Source organism: Haemaphysalis longicornis, unplaced genomic scaffold, assembly GCF_048455015.1.
Source record: "Haemaphysalis longicornis isolate Haplotype H1 unplaced genomic scaffold, Haemaphysalis longicornis Haplotype H1 scaffold_1, whole genome shotgun sequence".
NCBI lineage: Eukaryota > Metazoa > Arthropoda > Arachnida > Ixodida > Ixodidae > Haemaphysalis > Haemaphysalis longicornis.
In genome coordinates this window covers 69,939,704-69,961,461 of record NW_027526203.1, presented here as the reverse complement: position 1 = coordinate 69,961,461, position 21,758 = coordinate 69,939,704, and the positions used below count along the sequence as shown (strand labels likewise).

The 21,758-nt window shown below is 51.4% G+C and overlaps 1 protein-coding gene across 2 annotated transcripts in view; it reads right to left on the bottom strand.

Annotated features, from left to right (window-relative positions):
• The window catches only part of LOC144177279 (GDP-fucose protein O-fucosyltransferase 1-like), a 52,404-nt gene extending 46,999 nt beyond the window's left edge, over positions 1 to 5,405 (bottom strand). Inside the window, exon 1 of one of the 2 annotated variants that reach the window (XM_077705256.1) lies at positions 5,274 to 5,405. Coding sequence is in view for 1 of the 2 variants with exons in the window: in XM_077705255.1 (XP_077561381.1) it covers positions 4,579 to 4,696 (118 nt within the window). In the remaining variant the exon portion in view is untranslated. Of the gene's footprint in view, positions 1 to 4,578; positions 5,165 to 5,273 lie in introns of those variants that run through there. The other variant, XM_077705255.1, reaches the window with a different exon arrangement.
• Positions 5,406 to 21,758: the final 16,353 nt, after the last annotated feature.

Below are 21,758 nucleotides of genomic sequence, written 5' to 3'. Positions count from 1 at the left end.
CCTCGCCTTCTCTCCGCTCGCAACGCCCTCTCTCGCCGCATTCGGTTCGGGCGCACAACAGGTGGGGACGTGCGCAACACCCTCTCTCGCCGCGTTGGGTTCGCGCTGATCAACAGTCGGTTCGCACGCAAGAACAGGTGGGGGCGCTCGCATCGCGCTCTCTCGCCGCGGTCGGTTCGCGCTGATCAACAGTCGGTTCGCACGCAAGAACAGGTGGGGGCGCTTGCATCGCGCTTTCTCGCCGCGGTCGGTTCGCGTTTAAACCACATATGTCGTTTGCGCGTGCTCCGGTCGCTAACATCTGTGGCGTGATCGTGACGTCAACATCACGCGTTCGTGTGGTGGCGCAATTTTGGCGCTATAACACTCTCTCGCGAGGGGCATTGGATTGGATTGGCTTGGTTTGGATTTGGATTGGATTAAAGTGGATTGTGTTGGATTGTGTTGCGTCATAACCGCGGCAGGGGGATGACGGCACGTTTCACGTTTCACCAGCGACTTCATCGACAATGTCTACGCTGGAAGACAACAATTACAACAACAACCAATACGTAATCCATACGACTTGCAGGCGCACCCCCCGCGGAAATGCTCTGCATTTGATCGTGCCCCTCGCGAGGGGGATGTTTTTCCTCGAGCGTTCGCGCCGATGCTGGTGGGGCCCTTCGTGGCAAGCCTCAGAGCTCGCGCCAGGAGTTGCTTCGAGATCGGCACGTGCTTGCCGCTCTTGTTGCTGTGGTAAACGCGGCGGCATTTCTGCTTGAATGAATGAATTCATAATACCCTACCACTGACAGCATTAGCAGTTGCTCATTAACACAAAAAATGCCAGAAGTGTGAAAACAATAAATCCCACTGCACTTTCCTGCAGTACCGTTTGTGACCCCATAAATTGCAAATGTATTGTGAAACAGGGCTTGTGGAGCTTCTCAAAGCATTTTTCTGAAAAAGCACCGAGGCAGGAGTATGTTAATGTAAAATAAATCCACGCAGAAGGTATCGAGGAGCATGTGCTTTTTAGGAAACATGAACCTCAACTAGCAAGCACTATAAAGAGATGCCTTAGCACAACTACATTGTTTTTTTCAGTTCATAACGGTATAGCTACGTACCTCAAGCTAACGGAAACGACGAACTGAAAACTAATGGGTACTTGAGTCGACCCCATGGCTGCTTTGCATACTACTCAGGGTTCCCCTACGGGAAGATGGTGTAATTTTTTTGTATGACCCCTTTTATGGAGGCTCCCTTAGTTAAAGCATGGCATGCAAACTGTCCTAAAACACCACTCAGTCATAAGCATCATAAAAAGTACAGCAGCACATGCGTGTACTGTTAATGACTGCTTCTAAAAAAGTGGTCAAAGTATAGTACCCCTACATCCCAGTGACTTGCATGCCACCCTTGTCTGGGTAGCTTGATCGATTCCTGCCAAAGCTGATAGCAGTGCAATGATGAGTGTACCACTCTACTGTATGGCCCTGTGCTTCCCTTGAGTTTGTTATGTTAGCAAACCACGTGTGCTTTCACCAAAAAAGCAAGCACAAAAAAAAAAAAAGAAAGTAGTCGCCCTCCCACCCTACGAATGTGGATGTCCACCGACGTTGTTGTAAACCACTCAAATGCTGATGGCAGAGGGTATGCAATGTTTCTCGTCATTTCGGTGGGCTTGTTGCTTGTGATCGCCTTCTCTGGCGACAAATGCTAGGTCCTGCCTAGCCTGACACATGCGCTCAGCGTCTTGGGCAAGAACTTCTCTATTTAGTGACACTAGCCCTGCCTAGCCTTTAAACATAATCTTGACAAGAAACACATAGTGTGTGTGTGGGGGGTCCCATTGTTCATAGGTGCCTTATCATCCATAATGCGGTTTCAATGCTTGCCTTGTGGGTTTTTTAAACGAATACCGAGCTCTATGCTGTATGCCTGACTAGCCTGATGCTTGCACTCTGCGTCTTAGGTGAGAACTGCTGGGTCCTGCCTGGGTTTCTTGCTGACGGCACATAATTTTCCAACCAACTTGAGGCTAACAGCTTCACCGTAAAGACATCTACAAAATTGCAATGCGAAAAATTTACTGCAACTGCGCATACGCTGCACATCAATGCTGCACATCAACGCTGCACATCAACGCTGCCTGTAAAAGAGATACCAGTTGGAGTAAATAAGCAAGATTGCGAGAAAGTAAAAGCTTTTTTTTTTTGTAATAAAAGCAAACCATTCCCTGCATTGTTTTTTACCACTGAACGCAACCAACAAAATAACTAGCCATTTTTTAATGGAAAATTTTTCTATTTCACACTTACTCTTTTCTTTATTTGGCATAGGATGTATAGGGAAATTTCTTAAGTTTTGTAGGGACATTAAATAGGATTTTTACGCCCGAATGTTGGGATTTTCGCAAAGGACGGTTGGTAAAACTGTTTGGTCAGATGGTCTCAATTAGGTCGGTCGACTTGGTGAAAAATCACTTCAGGATTGTTCTTTGCCATTGAGTTGTGCATTTGTACCAAAAAAAGAAAAACACTGTTTATGCAACTTATAATGACTGTGAGGGTTTCCTTCGGTGTGTCTGGCATCAACTGCACAATTTCAGGACTATGATAAAAAAAAAGCCCGTCAGCAAAAAATTGATCAATTCACTGTCTTCATTCAATGATGAGACTCATAGCCCAAGGGGCCCCAGTACCCCCACCAAGTAGCCCACGCACATAAAATTGAAAACATTCTAATAATAAGTAAATTGGTGCAACATAATAAAAATCTAATGACCACAGCTTTTTTATTTTCGTTAAGGGTTAAAGTTGTCAAATTAAAGGTATTTGTTCTTTGAAGCCGCTAACTATTCCTTGTTCAGACACCTGTCTGCGACCTGAAGTTTCAAAATTCTGCCCTCATATGACCGTCAGCAAAATCAGCTAAGCAGCTTAAATTTCGCATCATTTCAGTATTTTTAGAGCTTCGGCTCCTTGAAAATTCCGACGAAGTATGCAAAAACTGATCTAACACAGCTGGCAGGTTCACGCCCTCATCCCCCCACATCACCTGCTTCTCTAGCTGAGCAAAGCCCTTGGTAAACTGCAAAGTGGCTGTTCCGGACCCTTCAGCTTGGACTCTCCGGGCTCCCACTTCTTTCACAGCTACCCACGGGGCCCCTAAACCCCTTTTAACTTACAGGGCCATTACCCTGCACCACCACTTTCTCCGACAAACTGTGCCTACCCCCGACCCCTCCCTCACCCCCTCTGCAGTTCACATGTGGCGGATTCTGCGAGCACAGACTTTCCTCCATCGCACCCCACTGGTCCACACACCACCACATTTTCGCCTCCCCTAATTCCTCAGCATGTGGGGCTCTGGACACCCACTACTGCTCCCTTTGCGGGTGTCCAGCTTCCCCATGCCCCCCTTCCCCCTCCCCCAACCTCTGGGAATAGGCCCTGGGGAGCCCGCACATCTCGGATAAAGTATGACGTCGCGGCGGTTCTATGGGCCTATAAATAAAGCTTTACCTCTCCCCAGTGCGCAGAGCTCCACTGGAGCATGCTCAGAGACCCTTAGGGCACCTCCCTGGGCACGTGGCCACACAGTTGACCCCAAAATTCAAGCTGATGTTGCACAAGGTGGCAGAGCTGCCATCTGTGCCCTGCAACAACGCGACCAGATTTATAAAGATCAAAATTTAATGGGGGAATTTTGCATCGAAGTTTAGTCATTGCTATTTCTCATAGCCTTGATTCACAAAACATCGGCTTCCATACACGCTTCCATACACGATGAAGGTGGCTATAATCCCTACAAGAAAGAAGGGCGTCTTGCCGATAAGTCTGGAGTAGTTGTAAACGTCTAAATCTCGCCCCCAACAGAAAGCTATCATTTGGACATAGCACGACCACGGGGCCACCAAGAGACATACTGGCTAATTGATCTGCCACTTCATTGTATGAGATTCCAGCATGTCCTGGAACCCACACCAGCCTAACCTCACAAAGCTTATGAGGAACAAACGCGCTGTACTATCACGCATGCCATCGTTTTCCTTTTGTGGCAGATACCCACGTGAGGCATTGGAGAAGGCGTGTAGGGGTGTCACTAAAGTTTAAAAAATGCACGCACAATCACACCGGAGGTGGACTGGCTATAAGAAGGACCAAATTCAAGTTTTGTACCGGTAAAACCAAGCGCGACTACCCCGCGCGAAAGCAGACATTGAATCGGAGCGCCACGGTGACGTCTCATGAGAGAAAAAGTACGGCAATACTCCGTTCACAGCGCTGACAGCGGTAGCGCGTAGCTGTAAGAGTATAGCCACGCGCGTACTCTGACAGCTGAGTAGCCTTGTACCGAAATGTGGCGAGATCATCGACATTTACAGTCAGTGTAGTCGGGACGCAGTGCAAGGCACGCTGATCCTGTGGCTGCCCTTCGCGAGTACTCTTGGAGCTCCACAGCTTCGGCAGTGAGAACGTCGCATTACAACCAAACTCGGCCTGCGCAACCGCAGATTCCCCAGGAACGCGGAGCACTGGCGACGCTGCCCTGACGTCGGGTCCAGTAGCTTGGCGAGTGTTAACGTACCCATGCAGGGGCAGTAGACAATGTACCCCTTCCGGTCCACTCGCGGTGCGTCGCCACACACCAGCGACAGCGACAGCCACAGAGGCACCGCACGGAGCACGCCGGCCGGCATCGCCATGCTCCTCGGCAGCAGCTCCTCCGCTCACTGATGTCCTGCTGGCTGGCTGGCGTGAATGGCACGCATAGGGAACACTTCTCTCGACGCGAACGTGATTTCAACCACGCAGAGAGGCAATGCCGCTGGACCAGTACCTAAACTGGCTGCATTCATTATTTATTTGAAAGTTTGTAAAAAGAAAGCCGCGTGTGATTGGCTGGCGACTAAAATCAAAGCTTATCACGGTCATCTTCTTTATTAACGAAAAATTTCCACCTTGGTAATATATTCTCGGTTCGACAGGATGATTTTTCGGTTTCGTCAGACGCAAAGCGCTGAATTCGTGTAGGGCAGGGTCAGCAAGGTCAGGTCAAGCGGCGACGACAGCTTCGCCCAACGTTACTAGGCTTCGCCAGTGCCACATTCCAAACAAAGACACAAAAAAAAAAATAAGTACGACGCCACGAAAAAGCGCAAAGGCTCATGGGTGCGTCGTCTGCTCTTGCCACTTCCGGTTCGAGATCTCGCCTGGCCTCCCGTACGCCGATGGCTTTTACGCGCGCGTGTGCGTGTTGTTTATTCGTCCCAGAGTGCTTACCTTTCAGAGGAGCCCCTAGTAGAATTCGTCGTTGTTATTCATTGAGAATGCGCGAGGCATAAGCGTTTTTGTTTCCGATGAAAAAAGACAAACAACCAGCACACGTTCGCGTGAAAGCCGCCGGCCTACGGGAGATGTTATTCATTGAGAATGCGCGAGGCATAAGCGTTTTTGTTTCCGATGAAAAAAGACAAACAACCAGCACACGTTCGCGTGAAAGCCGCCGGCCTACGGGAGACCAGAGAAGAGCTTTCGAACCGGAAGTGGCGGGACTCCGCAGGAGCAGACAATGCACCCATGAGCCTTTGCGCTTTTTACCGGTCACCTCAACTCCATGACTCAAGGAGGCGACGTAACGTTGGCACAAACTTTTCTTTCCTCCATGGTTGGCACTGCGCACCTTCTTTCTTTCTTTTTTGTTTTTTGTCGTGCTTGGACGTTCCCTGGTTTCCCTATAGGCGGCGTAAAAATCGACGCCCCACGTGACCAACCTACAACGCAGTTTTCGACCAGAGTTACTGGATATAGACAGTTGCGAAACTCCCCATAGGCCCCATGTATCGAAAGCCGGTCTTCGGTTGCCCCCCTGCGCCGGGGCAAGCACGGGGCAAGTTGACTAGCCTGTCGTCTGTCGGCAGGACGTTGAAGCAGTACTCAAGTGCTTGCGGCTGCTGCCGTAAGTCATAAAAAAGAAATCCGCAAAAACACAAGTAAATTTTACGTAATTATTGTGTTTTAATTCAAAAAGCAATCTTTATTTTACAAAAGAATTTTGAATAATAATAGTTTAGCGAAGTTCCGTTTTCATCTCCCAGGTGCCGCGCGCGTTGACTTGCCCCTCAGCTTCCACGGAGTGGGGGGGCTAGCGCCGCCCGGATTCTGAAGCGGAGTTTCGCAACTGTCTATATTGAGTAACTCTGGTTTTCGACCATTAAGTCCACCAAACGGCGCAAGCGAAAAGTTACTTTTGGTATAGAATACAAAACATTCATTCCGTGACTCAAAGAGCCAACACAGTTCGCTTACAATGTGTTGTTTAAAAATATCATTAACAAGTTCCGCATCAAACATCCGTTCAGCAAAAATGTACGCAACTTTTTACGAACAGCCGACTGGTGCACCACCTCGTTTCTTAATTCGCAACCACAAAGCCGCCACGCCAATTCAAATTGAAACCGCTGCAATGGTTTTCGTGACTGTTATTGCTGTTATGCTGTTCTGTGGTTATGTGCTTTTGCGTCCATCGGTTGTTGAGAGGACTGGCAAAACACGGGAATTGAGTGCTTGTGGAGTGACAAATGTGGGAAATTCCGCATCGGAAGACAGCTGTCGAGGCCAGAATATTTGATTCTTCCAACAGAAGGTGAGTGTTATGCACTCCGCTAGAAAGACGGTGCAAACGAAACCGTTGTCGCCGTCACTACCTCATTTGTGCCCTTCGTTCGAAATCTTAGCGCAAGTGAACGAGTTGTTATGGCAAAAAAAAATGTTGTCACGAAAGCGACGTACAATTGCAGCGATCGAAATGAAATGATGCCCTGGCCGCCTCTGTAAACTTGCGGATGTCAATAAACGATTTGTTCTCACTTGCTGCTCACTGTGGTCTGTGCCAGTCGAGGCCATCTGGTCACCTGGCATAACATCACTTCACTAGCGCGGCGCAAGTAAACACGCGGCCAGCGTGCCAGCCAGGAACCAGCAGGAGCAGCCACGGCCGGACTCGACGCTCCTTTCGCGCGCGGGAGGAGGAGAGTGGTGGTGGTGGTGATTTATTAACAAAGGAGGGAAGAGAAAAGGCCTGGGGATATTGTTGAACTCAACGGGGAGTTCACCCTCATACGACCCAGTCCAGGGAAGGGGATTGGGGCTTCAAAGGATATGAAGAGAGAAGGGGGAAGAGAAGAGCGGTAGGAGAGTGGGAGATAGTCTATATCGCGTTCGTTTAGTCCATGACTCGATGGCTACAAACGCAGCGCTAGTCCTGTTGTAACCAGGAAGTTGACTAGGTGCTGGAAGACCTCCCGTCGCATGGCGTCCGGTCCCGTGGGGAACAGGATCGAAGTCTTCTAGCTTGTGGCTTGGGGCACCGAGTTCGGCCCGGAGTTGTGCCCTTGCGGTGTCGTGCTGCGGGCAAGAGCACAGCAACAAGTGCTCTAGCGTCTTGGGCTCTGGGCAGTCGGCGCAGGTGGGGGATGCTCGGCGGCCTTGGTGGTGCAAGCGCGCTCCCACGTTGCAGCAATTGAGCCGCAGGCGAAGAAGGAGCGACCGGGCGTCTCTGCTAATGCGTCCGGGCAAGACCCGTGGGGCCTGGCCACTGACTACTCGGGCATCTGGATGCATGGCCTCCACCACTCGTGCCAGGATAGTCCTTGCAGCGTCAAATGACACCACATCCCGGGAGGCTGGAACCCCTGCCTGGCGAGCAGCACCTTTGGCCAAGGCGTCTGCAACCTCGTTGCCCGTGATGTTCACGTGCGATGGCAGCCAGTGAAGTCGCAGGGGACACCCCTGCGCTTCCACCGCATGAAGCTTGGCCGCCAGCGACCGCTCAACGTAGCCGCTAGAGCTGGCTGGCTGGTCGGCGGCACGCAGACGGAGGAGGGCAGACCGCGAGTCAGTCAGGATGATGGCCCCCCGGGCCTGGGTGTCCTGCTTGAGAAGATCTGCAGCCAAGTGGAGTCCAGCCAGCTCTGCGTGGGTGGATGAGGCAGGGAAGGGCAGGCTGCACACCTGGCTGGTGCCGAGTTCTAGGGCCGTGCAGGCGGCTCCGGCTCTGCCCATCGACTGCTGTACAGATCCATCCGTGTACACTTGCAGATGTCCGGCAGCGTCGCCCTGCAGCAGGGCAGCCACCTCTTGGTGGACGGCCTGGGGTGGAGTCGACCTCTTACTACGGACCCCCGGCAATGTGGTGACAATTCGTAGAGCCTGCCCCGTGCCTGGGGGTGGTGGCTCCAGGCGTGGCCGCTGCGGCAACGCGATGTGGCTCTCGTACGTACTGAGCAGCATGTCCATCCGAGAGTTGGGCCGGCTGCGGTAGCGCTCAAGGAGTGCCACGCCGTCAGGTGTGCCCTGCAGGCGGTGGATGTGGTGGAGACCCACCTGCAGGGCCCGCATCTGGATGGGCCAGAAGCCTGCCTCCGTGTATGTCGCCACCACCGGAGATGTACTCGGAAGGCCCAAGCAGAGGCGGATAGCCCGGCGCTGATCCATCTCCAGCTCCTCCCACCGGCGCGGCTTGAATTGCACTAAAGGCAGAGCATAGAGGACGGCGGACGATGCCATCCCGTGGAACACCTTCAGGGCCACGGTGTGTGTGCAGCCCTGTCCATGCGCCAGCAACCTCTGCACGCCCTGGTGGACCCTCGTTGTGCGTTTCCGAAGCGCCTTCACCGCAGGTAGCCAGGACAACTGGCAGTCGACCAGGAGCCCCAGATACTTGGCGCTAGTGCACCAAGGAAGAGTCTGACCGTTCAAGGTGAGCGGCAGTGTCGTCTTGCGTGCTCTGTAGCCCCTCGAGTGGAAGATCATGGCCTGCGTTTTCGTCTCGGACAGCTGCAGGCCACGGCTTGTCAGGAAGGCGGCGACTGCCCACGGCACCCCCTGGAGACACGCCTTCACCTTGGAGAGTAGCCTCGTTGGTCCGTGCGATGTCGCCAGCATAGACTGCCATCCCCACTGGAAATGCAAGCCCAGCTGGGATGCAGTCCGGGAGTGGAGCCAGGACGAGGTTGAAAAGGAATGGGCTGAGCACACTCCCCTGGGGAACCCCCGAGCTGACATCTCTTGGGCTGCTCATTGCTCGGCCCACCCTGACTCGTAGGGTCCGGTTAGTCAGGAACGCCCTCACGTATCTTCGGAGGTGCCCCGAAACGCCCATGCTGTCCAGGGCGTCCAGGATGGCCGTGTGAGGGACGGAGTCGAAGGCCGACTTCATGTCCAGCAGGAGCAAGAAGGCCACCTCCTTGTCGTGGCGGGCCTGCTCCAGCATAGACACCACATCTCCCAGGGAGTCAGCCGTGCAGCGGTGGCGCCTGAAGCCGCTTTGCTGCTCCTTGAAGACGCCCCGACGATCAGCAATCCACTGGAGGCGGGCCAGGATCGTGTTCTCCATCAGCTTTCCCGCCGCGGACGTCAGGGAGACCGGCCGGTACAATGCAGGCTCGGTGGGCGGCCTACCGACCTTCAGCATCGGCCTGACTCTGCTATTTCGTTCATTCACTTTTAGCTTTTGTTTTCCCCTTGGAGAAACAACTACATATACACTACTACAACTGAGTCCTCGCTTCGCCATTTGCGCATTATCTTGCATATACAAGGTATGCTTTTTGCGGCTATGATTTTCGGCAAAGAAGGCTCATGATTGATATCTTTTATCTGCGAAATCAGACAGACTTAGTGAAGAACAGAGCAATTCATGTAACATACCTCTCCCGCGAAGTCTTTGCACAATACATTGCCGGTCGAATGCACTTATAAGACGCAACTTTTTCGCAGATGAGATTTAACACCAAAACTAACGATCAAGAAGCGAGCCTCATTGACGCATTATTATACATGTTACATATAAAAGTGTAGAGACATTGCGCTGACTTAAGTTTACAAAACAAAGAAGTGGGAGACGCACGTACGCGGTAGCGCACGGATGCGCTTCTGTGTGTCGTGTTTCTCCCGCTAATTCGTCTTGTCGACTTAGCTAGCGCAGTATTTTCACTGTTAAGACGTACAAATAAGCCCACAAATAAGTTCTTCTTCATTCTGGAAGCGGTTTGTGGCCACGGAATGCGTGGGCATATAAGAATATATCCGATAGCATATCCCCGTGCTTGCAGCGCGCTGCCCCAGCGGCGGGGAACAAAATGGCAGCTTCCGTAGCAGACGATGCAGTTGTCTCCACCCGTCACGGAGGGGCGGCGAGGAGGAACATCCAGGCACCCCACGGTGTAGGCACCCTAATCACCCTAATCTCGACGCGACGTAAGTGCCGCTGCGGCCGGGGCGGCCGCCTCCGACGGCGGAGTTTTCAAACTGGCCTAATCTTTTGTCGTAGCGACTGCGCTGGTTTGCAAGCGTAGCGAGGCAGCGACATACTAAGCGCCTTAAAAAATTGTCCGTTCTGTTTGCCCAAATGTGGCCGCCGCAGTTGTAAACAAGTAAGCAACATTGTCCAAGGGCTCAAGAAAAATGATGTAACTTCCTCCACACTTTTCGCAATGCATTGGGGTGCTAGGGGCCTCTCCTGAGTATTCCTTCCTCCATGGGCCTGTGCAAAAAGCATGGAGGAAAGAATACTCAGGAGAGGCCCCTAGCATCCCAATGCATTGCGAAAAGTGTGGGGGAAGTTACGTCATTTTTCTTGAGCCCATAGACAATGTTGCTTACTTGTTTGCAACCATTGGCGGATCCAGAGGGGGGGTCCGGATGTCCTGACCCCTCCCTTAATTTTTGAATTTAAACTTCCAAGAAGATGACCACTCAGGTCGCAGAAAAAGGTGAATTGATTACTTGTTGTATTCCTTGTGTTTTTGCTTTCCCGAAATTTCAGTGAATAAATAAGGCTCCGCCTCCTCCTGCTAATCATCCTCATCACTGATAGGAGCTGACCCCCCTCTCAGAAAAAGCCTGGATCCGCCCCTGTTTGCAACTGCGGTGGCCAAACCTGGGCGAATAGAACGGACAATTTTTTAAGGCGCATGGTATGTGGCTGCCTCGTTACGCTTGCAAACCAGCGCAGTCGCTACGACAAACGTTTTTAGATTAGGCAAGTTTGAAAACTCCGCTGTCGGAGGCGGCCATCCCGCGAGCCTGTTGCTATGACGACGACCAACGCTACTTTTGCCAGGCTTAAGAGCTGAAAAATCGTCCTTCTATCTCAAAAACGAAGGCCGTTTTTTGATTGAAACTTTGGGTGAGGGTCAGAACGGGCAAATTGAAGGCGAAATCAACAGCTTAGAACATGACATCGCACCGAGGAATTAGCGACGAAGCTGTTTTCGCTTCGAAGCGGGAGGGCTGGGCCACGCCATGTTAGTCAAATCAAACCGGAGACAGCAAATGATGATGGGATAGAGTGCCGGGCTCCGTGGGCTCAAGTCATGGCGGGACTCGGCTTCACAAATGTGACGTCAGGGCCTCTCCTAACCTTTTCTTTCCTCCATGGCAAAAAGCATCCGCCATGTTTACATGATGATGATGATGATGATCAGTGGCTTTCCCTTTGAATCGGGGCGTCGGTTGTCAGCAACCGACTTGCCTGTTTTATTACGTTTACTTGCCTTACTCCCAGCTAACCTATAGATTTGCTTCCTCCCTCCCATCTCTCCCTTGTTCACAAAGCCGTGTTTACAGCGCCATCAAGCGGGCGTACTCGGTGGTTCACGACGCCGCCACTACGCTTTTTTTTGGCACTAGCGCCAACTGCTCCCTCCTTCTCCGCTGCCCTCCTATTTTTTCTTTCCACTCACCCGCGGCGCCGCGGTCCCTTTAACTCCGCGGCGGGGCCGCCATATTTGTTGGCTTCCTCAGAGCAGACGCCCTCGCAACGGTTCGGGCCGCTCGCTGCAGTTTTTCGTGCAGGTTGCTCTTGTTTTCGCGCCGCAATCGCTCTTTGGTAGCATTAATAGTATTTCTAGAGCTCCGTTTTACAAACACGCAATAAGTGAGGCTGTTTTGTTGTATTATTTTGTCTAGAAGGGGATATTTGCGGGGTGGATACCGCGGGCGCATACGTACAGCGCGGTGTTTGTTTACGTGTGCGGCATGCTCAGGATAGTTCGTGAACGCGAAAGGACCGAACGTGGACGTTTCCAATTGCTCTGTTACAGTAATTCCGTTCTTGCATTTGCGTGATTAAAGGGACACTGAAGTGAATTTGTCAAGCTCCCGTTTTTGCTTGCACTGCGTAGACTGGCTCAAATTAGCACACTTTTCATCGTTTATCCGGTTGACAAATCGGTAATTATTTTACAAAGCGCGAAAGAAGAAAAACTACCATGCGCGGTTTGCGGCGGCCGCACCAACTAAGGCTGTGACGTTGGGAGGAGGGGGCACCGTGATTGGACGATACCCAAGGTTAGCAATCAAACAAGTTTCGGTTTCGGTTCTGTAAAACACAACCGATGGCGTTGTTGGATGGGCATTCTCAATATCTCAGTAATCATCGTGCCGCGCTTTTGCCATGTTGTCGGCTGTAAAATGCATAAGATAAGCCTCCCAGGACGGCTTGGAATCGTAACATTCACTAGCCGACGCCTACGCATTGCATGAACGCCCTCCGCGTACCCGCAGACGCCCAAATGTCATGCGCTTTTCCCCCATATTTGGAGCTTGCCTCCCTCATGCCTGTATCGTAAAAAGCGTGTTCGCACCAGGCCAAGGGTCTGTTGATTCTGGCCTGTGCCCACTGCCCGCAAGGAGTCGGTGCTTATGGCAACAGCACGCCAACGAGAACTCGCTACCCGCCGCGGTGGCTCAGTGGCTAAGGCGTTGCGCTGCTGAGCACGAGGTCGCGGGTTCGATTCCCGGCCGCGGCGGCCGCTTTTCTGATGGAGGCGAAAAGCAAAAACGCCCGTGTCTGCGAGATTTCGGCGCACGATAAAGATCCCCAGGTGGTCAAAATTAATCCGGAGCCCTCCACTACGGCGCGCCTCATCGCCTGCGTTGCGTCGGCGCGTTAAACCCTACAATCGATCGACGAGAACTCGCTAGCGCGGCAGTGCCAGCCTGCGCGAGTTCTGTGGACTAGTTCGTCGAGCAATGAACGTTGCGGCCCAAAAAAGGTGAACTCAGTATAGAAAGCATCGGCGAAAAACAAAAAAGTTAACTCATAAAAAAAAACCATCTACCCGCGGCGATTCGAACTTCTGACTGGCAAAACACTTCCGATGACATACCTAGCACCCCAGACGACTAGGCCACAGGCTGCCGCTGGCGTCGATGGTAAAGATAAGGTATATAATGTATAACCAGTTTACACTTTTATTTAGTTTTAGTATTTCAAGCAGCTTAGGTGACTATTTGTTGTATTGCGCTCGTGCAGTAAGCACCCCCCGAGTTTCCACAATAGCTCACGTCTAGCAATTGCATTTCTTAGACGGAAAAGCGTTCGCAGATGCGTAGTCGTGCTGCTGACCGCTGTGATTGTTCGCTCAGCGCAAAAAAGTGCTTCCCGCACCCTAGTTTTACGCTGTACGGTAAAAATATCAGTTGATTTTATTTCCTTAGTACATATATTCACTTCGCTGACTCTTCTCCCCCTTCAAGAGGCCTTATATTTTCCTACTGGCGTACAGCGAAGCGTCGCATGTGCGCTTGTGCAGCGCTTGTGTGAAGCGACCTTGACTTGGAGCTAGATACGCGTGTACAAACTAACCAAGTAAAGAAAGGCACATTCTTCCATTCACAAACGTGTCCTGGCTTCGTTTCAACTGAGCGAACGAATTGCGACGACCCGTCGGCGGCCGGCGGACGAAACGCTGGGCCGAGCTGACTCTGTCTGAAGGCCGGGGAGCCGTGCAGTAGCGCAGCCAATTGCGAGCTCGGCTCCTCTCGACGCCACACGAAAACGCCACAGAAAATTGGCGAGCTTAAAGAGAGGAGGACAGCATTTTCGAATTAATTTTTCGACTCAATAAAATCGCGTAAACGCGCTCAGAGTGGTCGAAACATGGCCTGGGGACTCCGGACTACAATTTGCGCTAAAAATCCCGCAATGTTTACATATCACTTCAGTGTCCCTTTAAGTTGTGGTCCTGCAAGCGCTGCACAGAGGGCTTGCGCATGGTTCGCGGCAGTTCGAGCGCTACGCTGGCTTTTTTGCGTTTGCGTTTTTTGCGTTAGTTATCATTAGGCAGCGCTCAGTATCCGCCCCGCCCGTCCCGCCTTAGCTACTGAAATTCATGCCACCTTAATTCCGTGCACTTTCTGGTGCTTTGACGCTGTTGCAAAATATATGTCACCTTCACGTCGTTATAGGCTGCTGTCAGGGTCAAAGTTCTCGCGTCTCCTCGTTGGCCTCGCCCATGACGGCTGTACTTTTGGCAGTGCGTCCATGGCATAGCAATGTTCGTGCGATTGGTGTTCACAATTACTTCGAGTAAGGCCCTGTCGGGCATATCTGGAAAAGGCTGGCACAAAGAACGCGCAATTAAAGAATGCGCTCAGCTTACAATTAGGCCCAGTTCTATAATAACTGCCGTATTCCAAGGCCAGAAGCGCGCTAACAAGCGCAATTGTGAATACTTTTTATGCTGTACAGCTAACATTGATTCATGCGTGGGCTTTGATAAATTACAGCTTGCTACAACCTGTTATGCGTGGGTTCTGTTGGTATGCCAGATTCAAAGAATACGCATGAGTGGCACGTGGCATGGGCTGCTTCGATGAACTGCGGCCATGTTGTGTTTTATTATCCTGGTGGCCCACCCAGGGTTGCCAGAACTAAACAAACAGTGTTATACATAGGGGGCGCTGCTTACTGCCACATAACACGCCCCCCCTTTTCTTTTTGTTTACAAGTTCATTCGGTTAGGAGGGCGAACTTCTCTTCCTGAACGGGTTTGGCACAAAGCTGAGGGTCCACAGCCAGCACCACTAGACACATTCACTGGTTGAGAACAGGTTTGGCCCACAGGTGAGAGCCCGCAGCCAGCACTACTGGACACATCCAATGGTTGGGTGGGAACCTCATTTGCGTTGGGCAATGGGCAGAGGTCCTCTGCACTTCTTTGCACTTGATGTCGGGCCTCTGGGTTCCAAAAAGGCAAGTGTGCCTCTCGGAGGTGATAGCGGTTCCTGCGGTACGTCCCTCCATCGCTGCTTTCTACAATGAAGGACTGCGGTTCTTCAGCCAAGGCTGTGATGACGCCCCTTGTCCACTTGTTGTTGAGCCGGAACCATACTTGCTGACCAGGATTCAGCGGCTTCAGGGTGGCCGTGTGCTGGTCACCGTGCTTGTGCTGTGCCATCTGGCGAGCTTGCAGCCCTTGGTGGTGAGTTTTGGTCGGATACTGTGGGCCCAATAATGCTGGGTGCACTGGAAGTGGCGTGCGAATTTTTCGGCCCATCAACATTTCTGCTGGAGATGGCAATGTGGATGTCGGTGTTGCCCGATAGTTGAGGAGCGCCAATTCCAAGTCCTCTCCACACTCTCCTGCTTTGCGGAATGTCTCTTTGAGTGTTCTTATCGCCCGCTCCGCTTGCCCATTGGACTGAGGGTAGTGAGGCGAAGATGTGACATGCTTGATAGCCCATGACGCATTGAAGTCTGCAAATTCCTTGCTGTCAAATGGGGGGCCGTTGTCCGAAATGACCTCATATGGAATTCCGAACCGTGCATACATCTTCTTGAGGCTACTGATGACTGGGCGACTGGAGGTTGACGACAGCTTTTCTACCTCCACATACTTAGAGTAATAGTCGACCACAAGCAGGTGTGACGATCCATCAAAGTGAAAAATGTCCACTCCCAGTTTTTGCCATGGCAGAGATGGCAATGGGACATCCATCAGGGGCTGATGATGGTTTGCTGGCATTTGGCGCTGACATGTGATGCAATGTTTCACCATGTCTTCCACGTCCTGTGTCATCCCTGGCCAGTAAAGAGCTTCTCGAGCCCTGGCTTTGCATGCTGACATTCCACGGTGTCCCACATGAAGCTTTTGTAGCGCTGCTGGTCGACTGGCTGCTGGCAGCACAAGCCGATGCCCTCGACAGAGCAGTCCTTCTGCAAAGTGAAGTTCTTCTCTGCAGTCCCAGAACTTTTGTGTTGATGGATGTGCCTGCTGCCGTGCCGGCCAACCATCCTGCACATACTGGATCACACGCTGAAGGGTAGGGTCAGCTGCCGTCTGTGCTCGGATGAGGTTCAGTGTGTCGCACGAGGCCATAACGAGAAGGCAAACTGACTGGTGAGCGTCCACCAATGATGTGTCCACGGAGACCGAAGCTAGAGGTGCTCTGGACAGTGCGTCTGCTGTAGCAAGTTCTTTACCAGGCACGAACACCAGCTGTGCGTCATAGGATTGTAGACGTAACAGGAGGCGTTGAAGTCTGGGGGAGACAGCATCAAACGGCTTCTGTACTAGACCCAGAAGAGGTCGATGGTCAGTTTCCACGACGAAAGGACGTCCATACAGAAAGTAGTGGAAGTGCTCTGCACCATACACTATGGCCAAGAGTTCCTTCTCGATCTGGGAGTACTTCTGTTGAGCACTTGACAGCGTTGCAGATGCAAAGGCGACAGGCTTGCCCTGCTGCAGCAATACCGCACCCAAGCCATACGAGCTGGCATCAACTGACAGTGTTGTTTTCTGGTTCGCATCATAAAATGCGAGGACTGGAGTTTTTGAGAGCGATAGCTTCACCTCGTCGAAGCATTTCTGTGTGTTTGCGTCCCACAGCCAAGGAGTGTCCTTCCGCAACAGCTGCCTCAGTTGGTGAGTCTGCTGAGCTAGTTGCGGGGCAAACTTTGTCAAGAAAGTAGCCATGCCCAGGAAGCGTTGGAGGTCTTGTCGATTTGTTGGTTGGGGGTACTGTGTGATGGCCTCCAACTTTGCTGCATCTGCGTTGACTCCTTCTGCTGTGAGCACGTGACCAAGGTAGTTGACCTTTGGCACTGCCAACTTCAGCTTGTCCTTGTTGAACTTCAAGTTGGCGCTGCGGGCCTTCTCCAACACCTTCCGTAGCTGCTTGCAATGCTCGGACAGGGAGTTCGAGGTGATCAGGATGTCATCAAAATATGGGTGAATGTCTTCCTCAGAGGCAAACACTTGATCCATTGCTTGCTGGAACATCTCGGGAGCACAACTCAAGCCAAATGGCATGACCAGAAATCTGTACCGTCCATATGGAGTTGTGAATGTACACAGCCGAGAGCTGGCGTCATCGAGCCGCATGTGATGAAAGGCTTGGGCAGCATCCAGCAGAGTAAACACGGTAGAGCCATGTCGCCTCGAGAGAAGAGTTTCAAACGTCGGCATCTGGTAGTGAGGGCGCTTAATGGCCTCGTTGAGTTTCCGGGGGTCGAGGCAGATTCGCAGGGAACCATCTTTTTTGCGCACAACAACAACAGGGCTGACCCAGTCAGTGGGCTCAGTGACCTTGACGATCACTTGCTCTTTTTCTAGTCGCTGCAGCTCCTGCTTTACTTTATCTTCCAAGGCTGATGGAATCTTGCGAGGTGCCGAGATTACAGGTTGTGCATTTTCTGCCAGAGTTATTGTGAACTCCCCTGGGAAACGGCCTATCCCCTCGAACACATCCTTGTATTCGTTGATGATGCTTTCCGGAGTTTCATTCTTTTCCTGGATGTGCTCAACCGTGTTGCAGTCAAGTTTGTCAAGTCGCTGTATCAGCTTCAGTCTTTGGCAGGCATCCAAACCCAAGATAGCAGCAGTTGGCATGCCAACTATGCAGAACTTCAATGTTTCTGATGCAACGGGTGTGCTGCACTGGAGAAAGCATTCCCCAAGTAATGGCAGTGGCTCACCGGTGTAGGTGGTAACGTGGGCGCCTGGGCTGCTCAGCGGTGGTGGGTCTCTCCACTTCTGCCACTCCTCAGCGGAAACAAGGTTCACATCTGATCCGGTATCCAGTTTAAATGAGATGGGGTGACCGTTGACGGTGACTGTTTGATGCCATGAGGAGGACCGCTGCACAGCGCGAACAGTCAGCACGTCCAGGGACAAGGGTCCGTCCTCCTGCAGCTCTCGCACGACACGAGCAGGGCGCGGCGGCTGCCACCGGCGGGGCTGTTGACACAGTGCCGCATAGTGATTGGGCCTGCCGCAGTTGTGGCACTGTTGTCCAAATGCTGGGCACTGCCGTGGCTGGTGTCGCTGACCGCACCTGGAGCATGTTCTTCCCACATAGGATTGATGCTGCGAAGGCTGGCGGCCCATGGGTGCCTCTGCTTGGGCTAGGTTCTGCATGACTGGAACGTTTTGTGGGTTCGGCGGGTCGCGGCGATACATTGCGAGCACTTCAGGTCGCGACGGTTGCATGTCCTCGGCGTAAGCTCTGGAGAGTTGAGCTGTCATGCACTGATCCATAACCTTCTCGAGAGTGAGTTTCCTTTCGCGCAGCAAGCGCTCTCTTAGGGCATTGTCCCGGATTCCCTGAACAAGCCGGTCGGTGATCATTCTATCACGTGCTTCGCCAAAAGCACATTGATCCGCTTGCTTCGCGACAGCCTGTGCGAACATCTCAAACGTTTGATCCGTGGTTTGCTTCAGGTTATGAAAAACGTAAGATGCATGTGTTGTATTCTGATACCTTTCAAAGTGAAGGTCAAACCGCTTGAGGACGTCTGCGAAGTTCTGCTGCTCATCAGAAAGCGCGAAGGTATTGTATGTCTGCAGGAGCTCTTCTCCACCGACATGAAGCAGCAGCGCTATCCGCGTTTCATCCTCTTCCTTGTGGTATTTCATGGCTCGCTCGTAGACCCTGTGCCTTTGCTTCCAATCGCTCCATGCCTCTGCCGGGTTGGAGCGCGCCGAAAATGGTTGAATCGCGGGCAGAAACGACGCCATCGCCGGAAAGAATGCGCTCACTTCGTTGTATACACCACTTCTGACACCATGTTATGCGTGGGTTCTGTTGGTATGCCAGATTCAAAGAATACGCATGAGTGGCACGTGGCATGGGCTGCTTCGATGAACTGCGGCCATGTTGTGTTTTATTATCCTGGTGGCCCACCCAGGGTTGCCAGAACTAAACAAACAGTGTTATACATAGGGGGCGCTGCTTACTGCCACATAACACAACCGAGCTGGCCGTGACTGCAGTGACTTTATTCGAGCAGCCGAAGGCACAACAACTTGGCATCGCGAAGCTACATAAAGTGACGCCGACGCAACACTTGTTTGAAACGAGAAGCTGAATCTTCGGTTGTTACACGCTGGCGGCTTCGATGAGGCCTGCTCCGAGGCAGCTGAGCCTAAAATGGCGAATTCAAATGGACAGTGGCGGCGAAGAAAAAACAAACAACGCGGGGACGAGGTACTACGTCACTGGCCGTTGGCCAATGGCGCGCGGCGTTCGCCGGCGAAAAAGAAAATGGCAAAAAACGAAGGAGGAAAGGAGCGCGGGCGAGGGCGAAAGGCGGCGAGATCTAAAGAAAACACAAGTTTGGTTCATTCAAAAGATTGTCTCGTTAGAATCATACTGACACCACTTTTAACGTAAACTTCGCTCAAATAAGCTACATAATTAGGAAAAACGGGAATGGTCATGCGACCCACCAGCTAATTTCCCGCAACAGAACCTATGATGTCACATGAGCTAAGCTCTGCGATTGGCGGAGGCTGGCAGAAGCAGACGCAAATTAGGTAGAGCTTACAAACTAGACGAACGAGCGATTTGCGCTTAAATTTAGGGCACATTCTTTACAAAGCAATAAGAATGATGGGACAAACAGTGGAAGTTACGAAAGCACATGTAAACATAGAAGTACTGATGCGTTCTGCTGTTCGTACTGCGCACAGCATGCTTGGTTTAGCTGCACAGCACTACGGGGCTTGGGGTTGTCTCAGACGACACTGGCCGATTGACGCAAGCAACGGTGTCTTACGTGACCCCATTTGTCGAGCGAGCCCTGTTTCAGGGAACGAATATTTTCTCCCAGAACAAAAACAAGCCAGGTTTAAATGCGGGCAAAAACAAACCAAACGCTTGCCACGGTATGGTGACGCCATCTAGGTTGCGGAACGTAAAGAAACGCGGGAACAAACCAACACCGCTGCACAGGGTGGAGACAACCTTTGAACGGTCCCGTGCCGCCGCAATTGGGCCAACGGGCTCAACGCGTTATTCTTTACGTTTCCCACGAGACCTAGCAACGCGAAACAGACAATATGATTCAAACTTCTTCAGTAAACCGCATTGCGGCGATAATTTTAGCGCGGTTTTGACACAATGACTTGCTTCGGCGGAGAGCGAGCAACCGAAAATGGCGGCGCCAGCGTATACGTGTCTCTCTCTACCCTGTACGGCGGATGCGTGAATGAAGGTACTCTAGGCTGCAGAGCGGTCGGTTCCTGTGATGTCATTTGGGACCACGAAAACGCACGATTGAGCGGGAAAATCAAAATTTTAACCTAAATTGTTTAATTTCTCAGTGAATAAAGCACCGTTTGTATCCGGACAAGCGCTGGGGGCACTATAAAACACGAAATCTTTCGAATAAAACCAACTTGCATTTTCTCTTCATGGCTCCTTTAAGCTAGACAATCCTCCCTGTTCTGTGGCTAGACCTTTGCTTCTCTAAAATCCTCCCTGTTCTGTGTGATGGCGGCTTGCAGTCTTGTCCAACGTTTATAGATACTTGGTTTTGTCTGCATGGAGGAAGAAAAAGGAAGAAGCTGTTCTTTCCTCCATGCTTGTCTGTATGTTCGGTCGTTGTTTTCAGTTGTGGCAGTGGCGGGTTTAATCAACCGATAACCAGCGATGCGAGATGGTGAGTGCGATCATAAAGTGTCATTCTAATGCGTATATTAGTATGAAACTCTATGACTGCGATGAGTACTTCCAGTTTGTTAGGATTCAATGCTTAAAAATACGTTCACGTTTTCCCTCCTTTCCTGTCCCGTCCCGAAACAGTTGTCGCGAAGTCTTGCACACTCGATTCCCGAGGACAAATTAAACGGACGATCATCGTTTCTTTTTTTTTTTTTTTCACCGTAGCTTTTCATTACTTTTGGAATACATTGGCACTTGCGGTTAGTAGTGTCAGTCTTAGATGTTTCGCAAACAAGCTGGTTGCTCAGCCTGAATGCAAACGAATGAAAATGCAACGCAGATTACGTAGGCAGGAGGCCAGCGAGGCCGACTAGACGAGTAAGGTAGCCACCACACTCGTGTGGTGTAGTGCCTTCGTATTTAAAACAGCAAAATGTTTGCATTAAGAAAATGATGAGCCGTTGCGGTCGGTATTCATCACGTTAAAACTACATTCTCGCCATCTTTTTGAGGCATTGCTACGACATATTGTTCTCGACGTGGTAACCTAGTTAATTTCACTCGCAGCTTCGTACCGCAGACGTACAGCTGTGGCCTCGCCGATTTTCTGTCTCTACCGTGGCATATTGTCGCCACATTATTCCGGTATGCACTCGTACGCCTAAAGTCAGTAGGGAATTATCACGCGATAAAAAGTTTTGATTTGTGTCCGTCTTGTGCTGGAGTCTTCAATTGTGCATAAGTTAGAGTTTGTGTTTTTTTTTTTTTTTGCAATCGTTTTCTCATTGACTCAGCAGGAGTAACTGTCTCACATAAAGCCTTTTCAAAGATTGCGTTTTTATACTTAATAAACGCGCTCAATTGATAACCTAGCATGGCATGCAAAGTTCTGCACCAGCAGACCCGACTTGTGCAATATACCCTTCACCGTCTGTCTCGTTGCACTGCGACACTGACTATGGATGCAGTCCGAGCACACATCATGACCAGCACTGACATCACCTCTGCAGCATCCTCAGAATCTGTCAC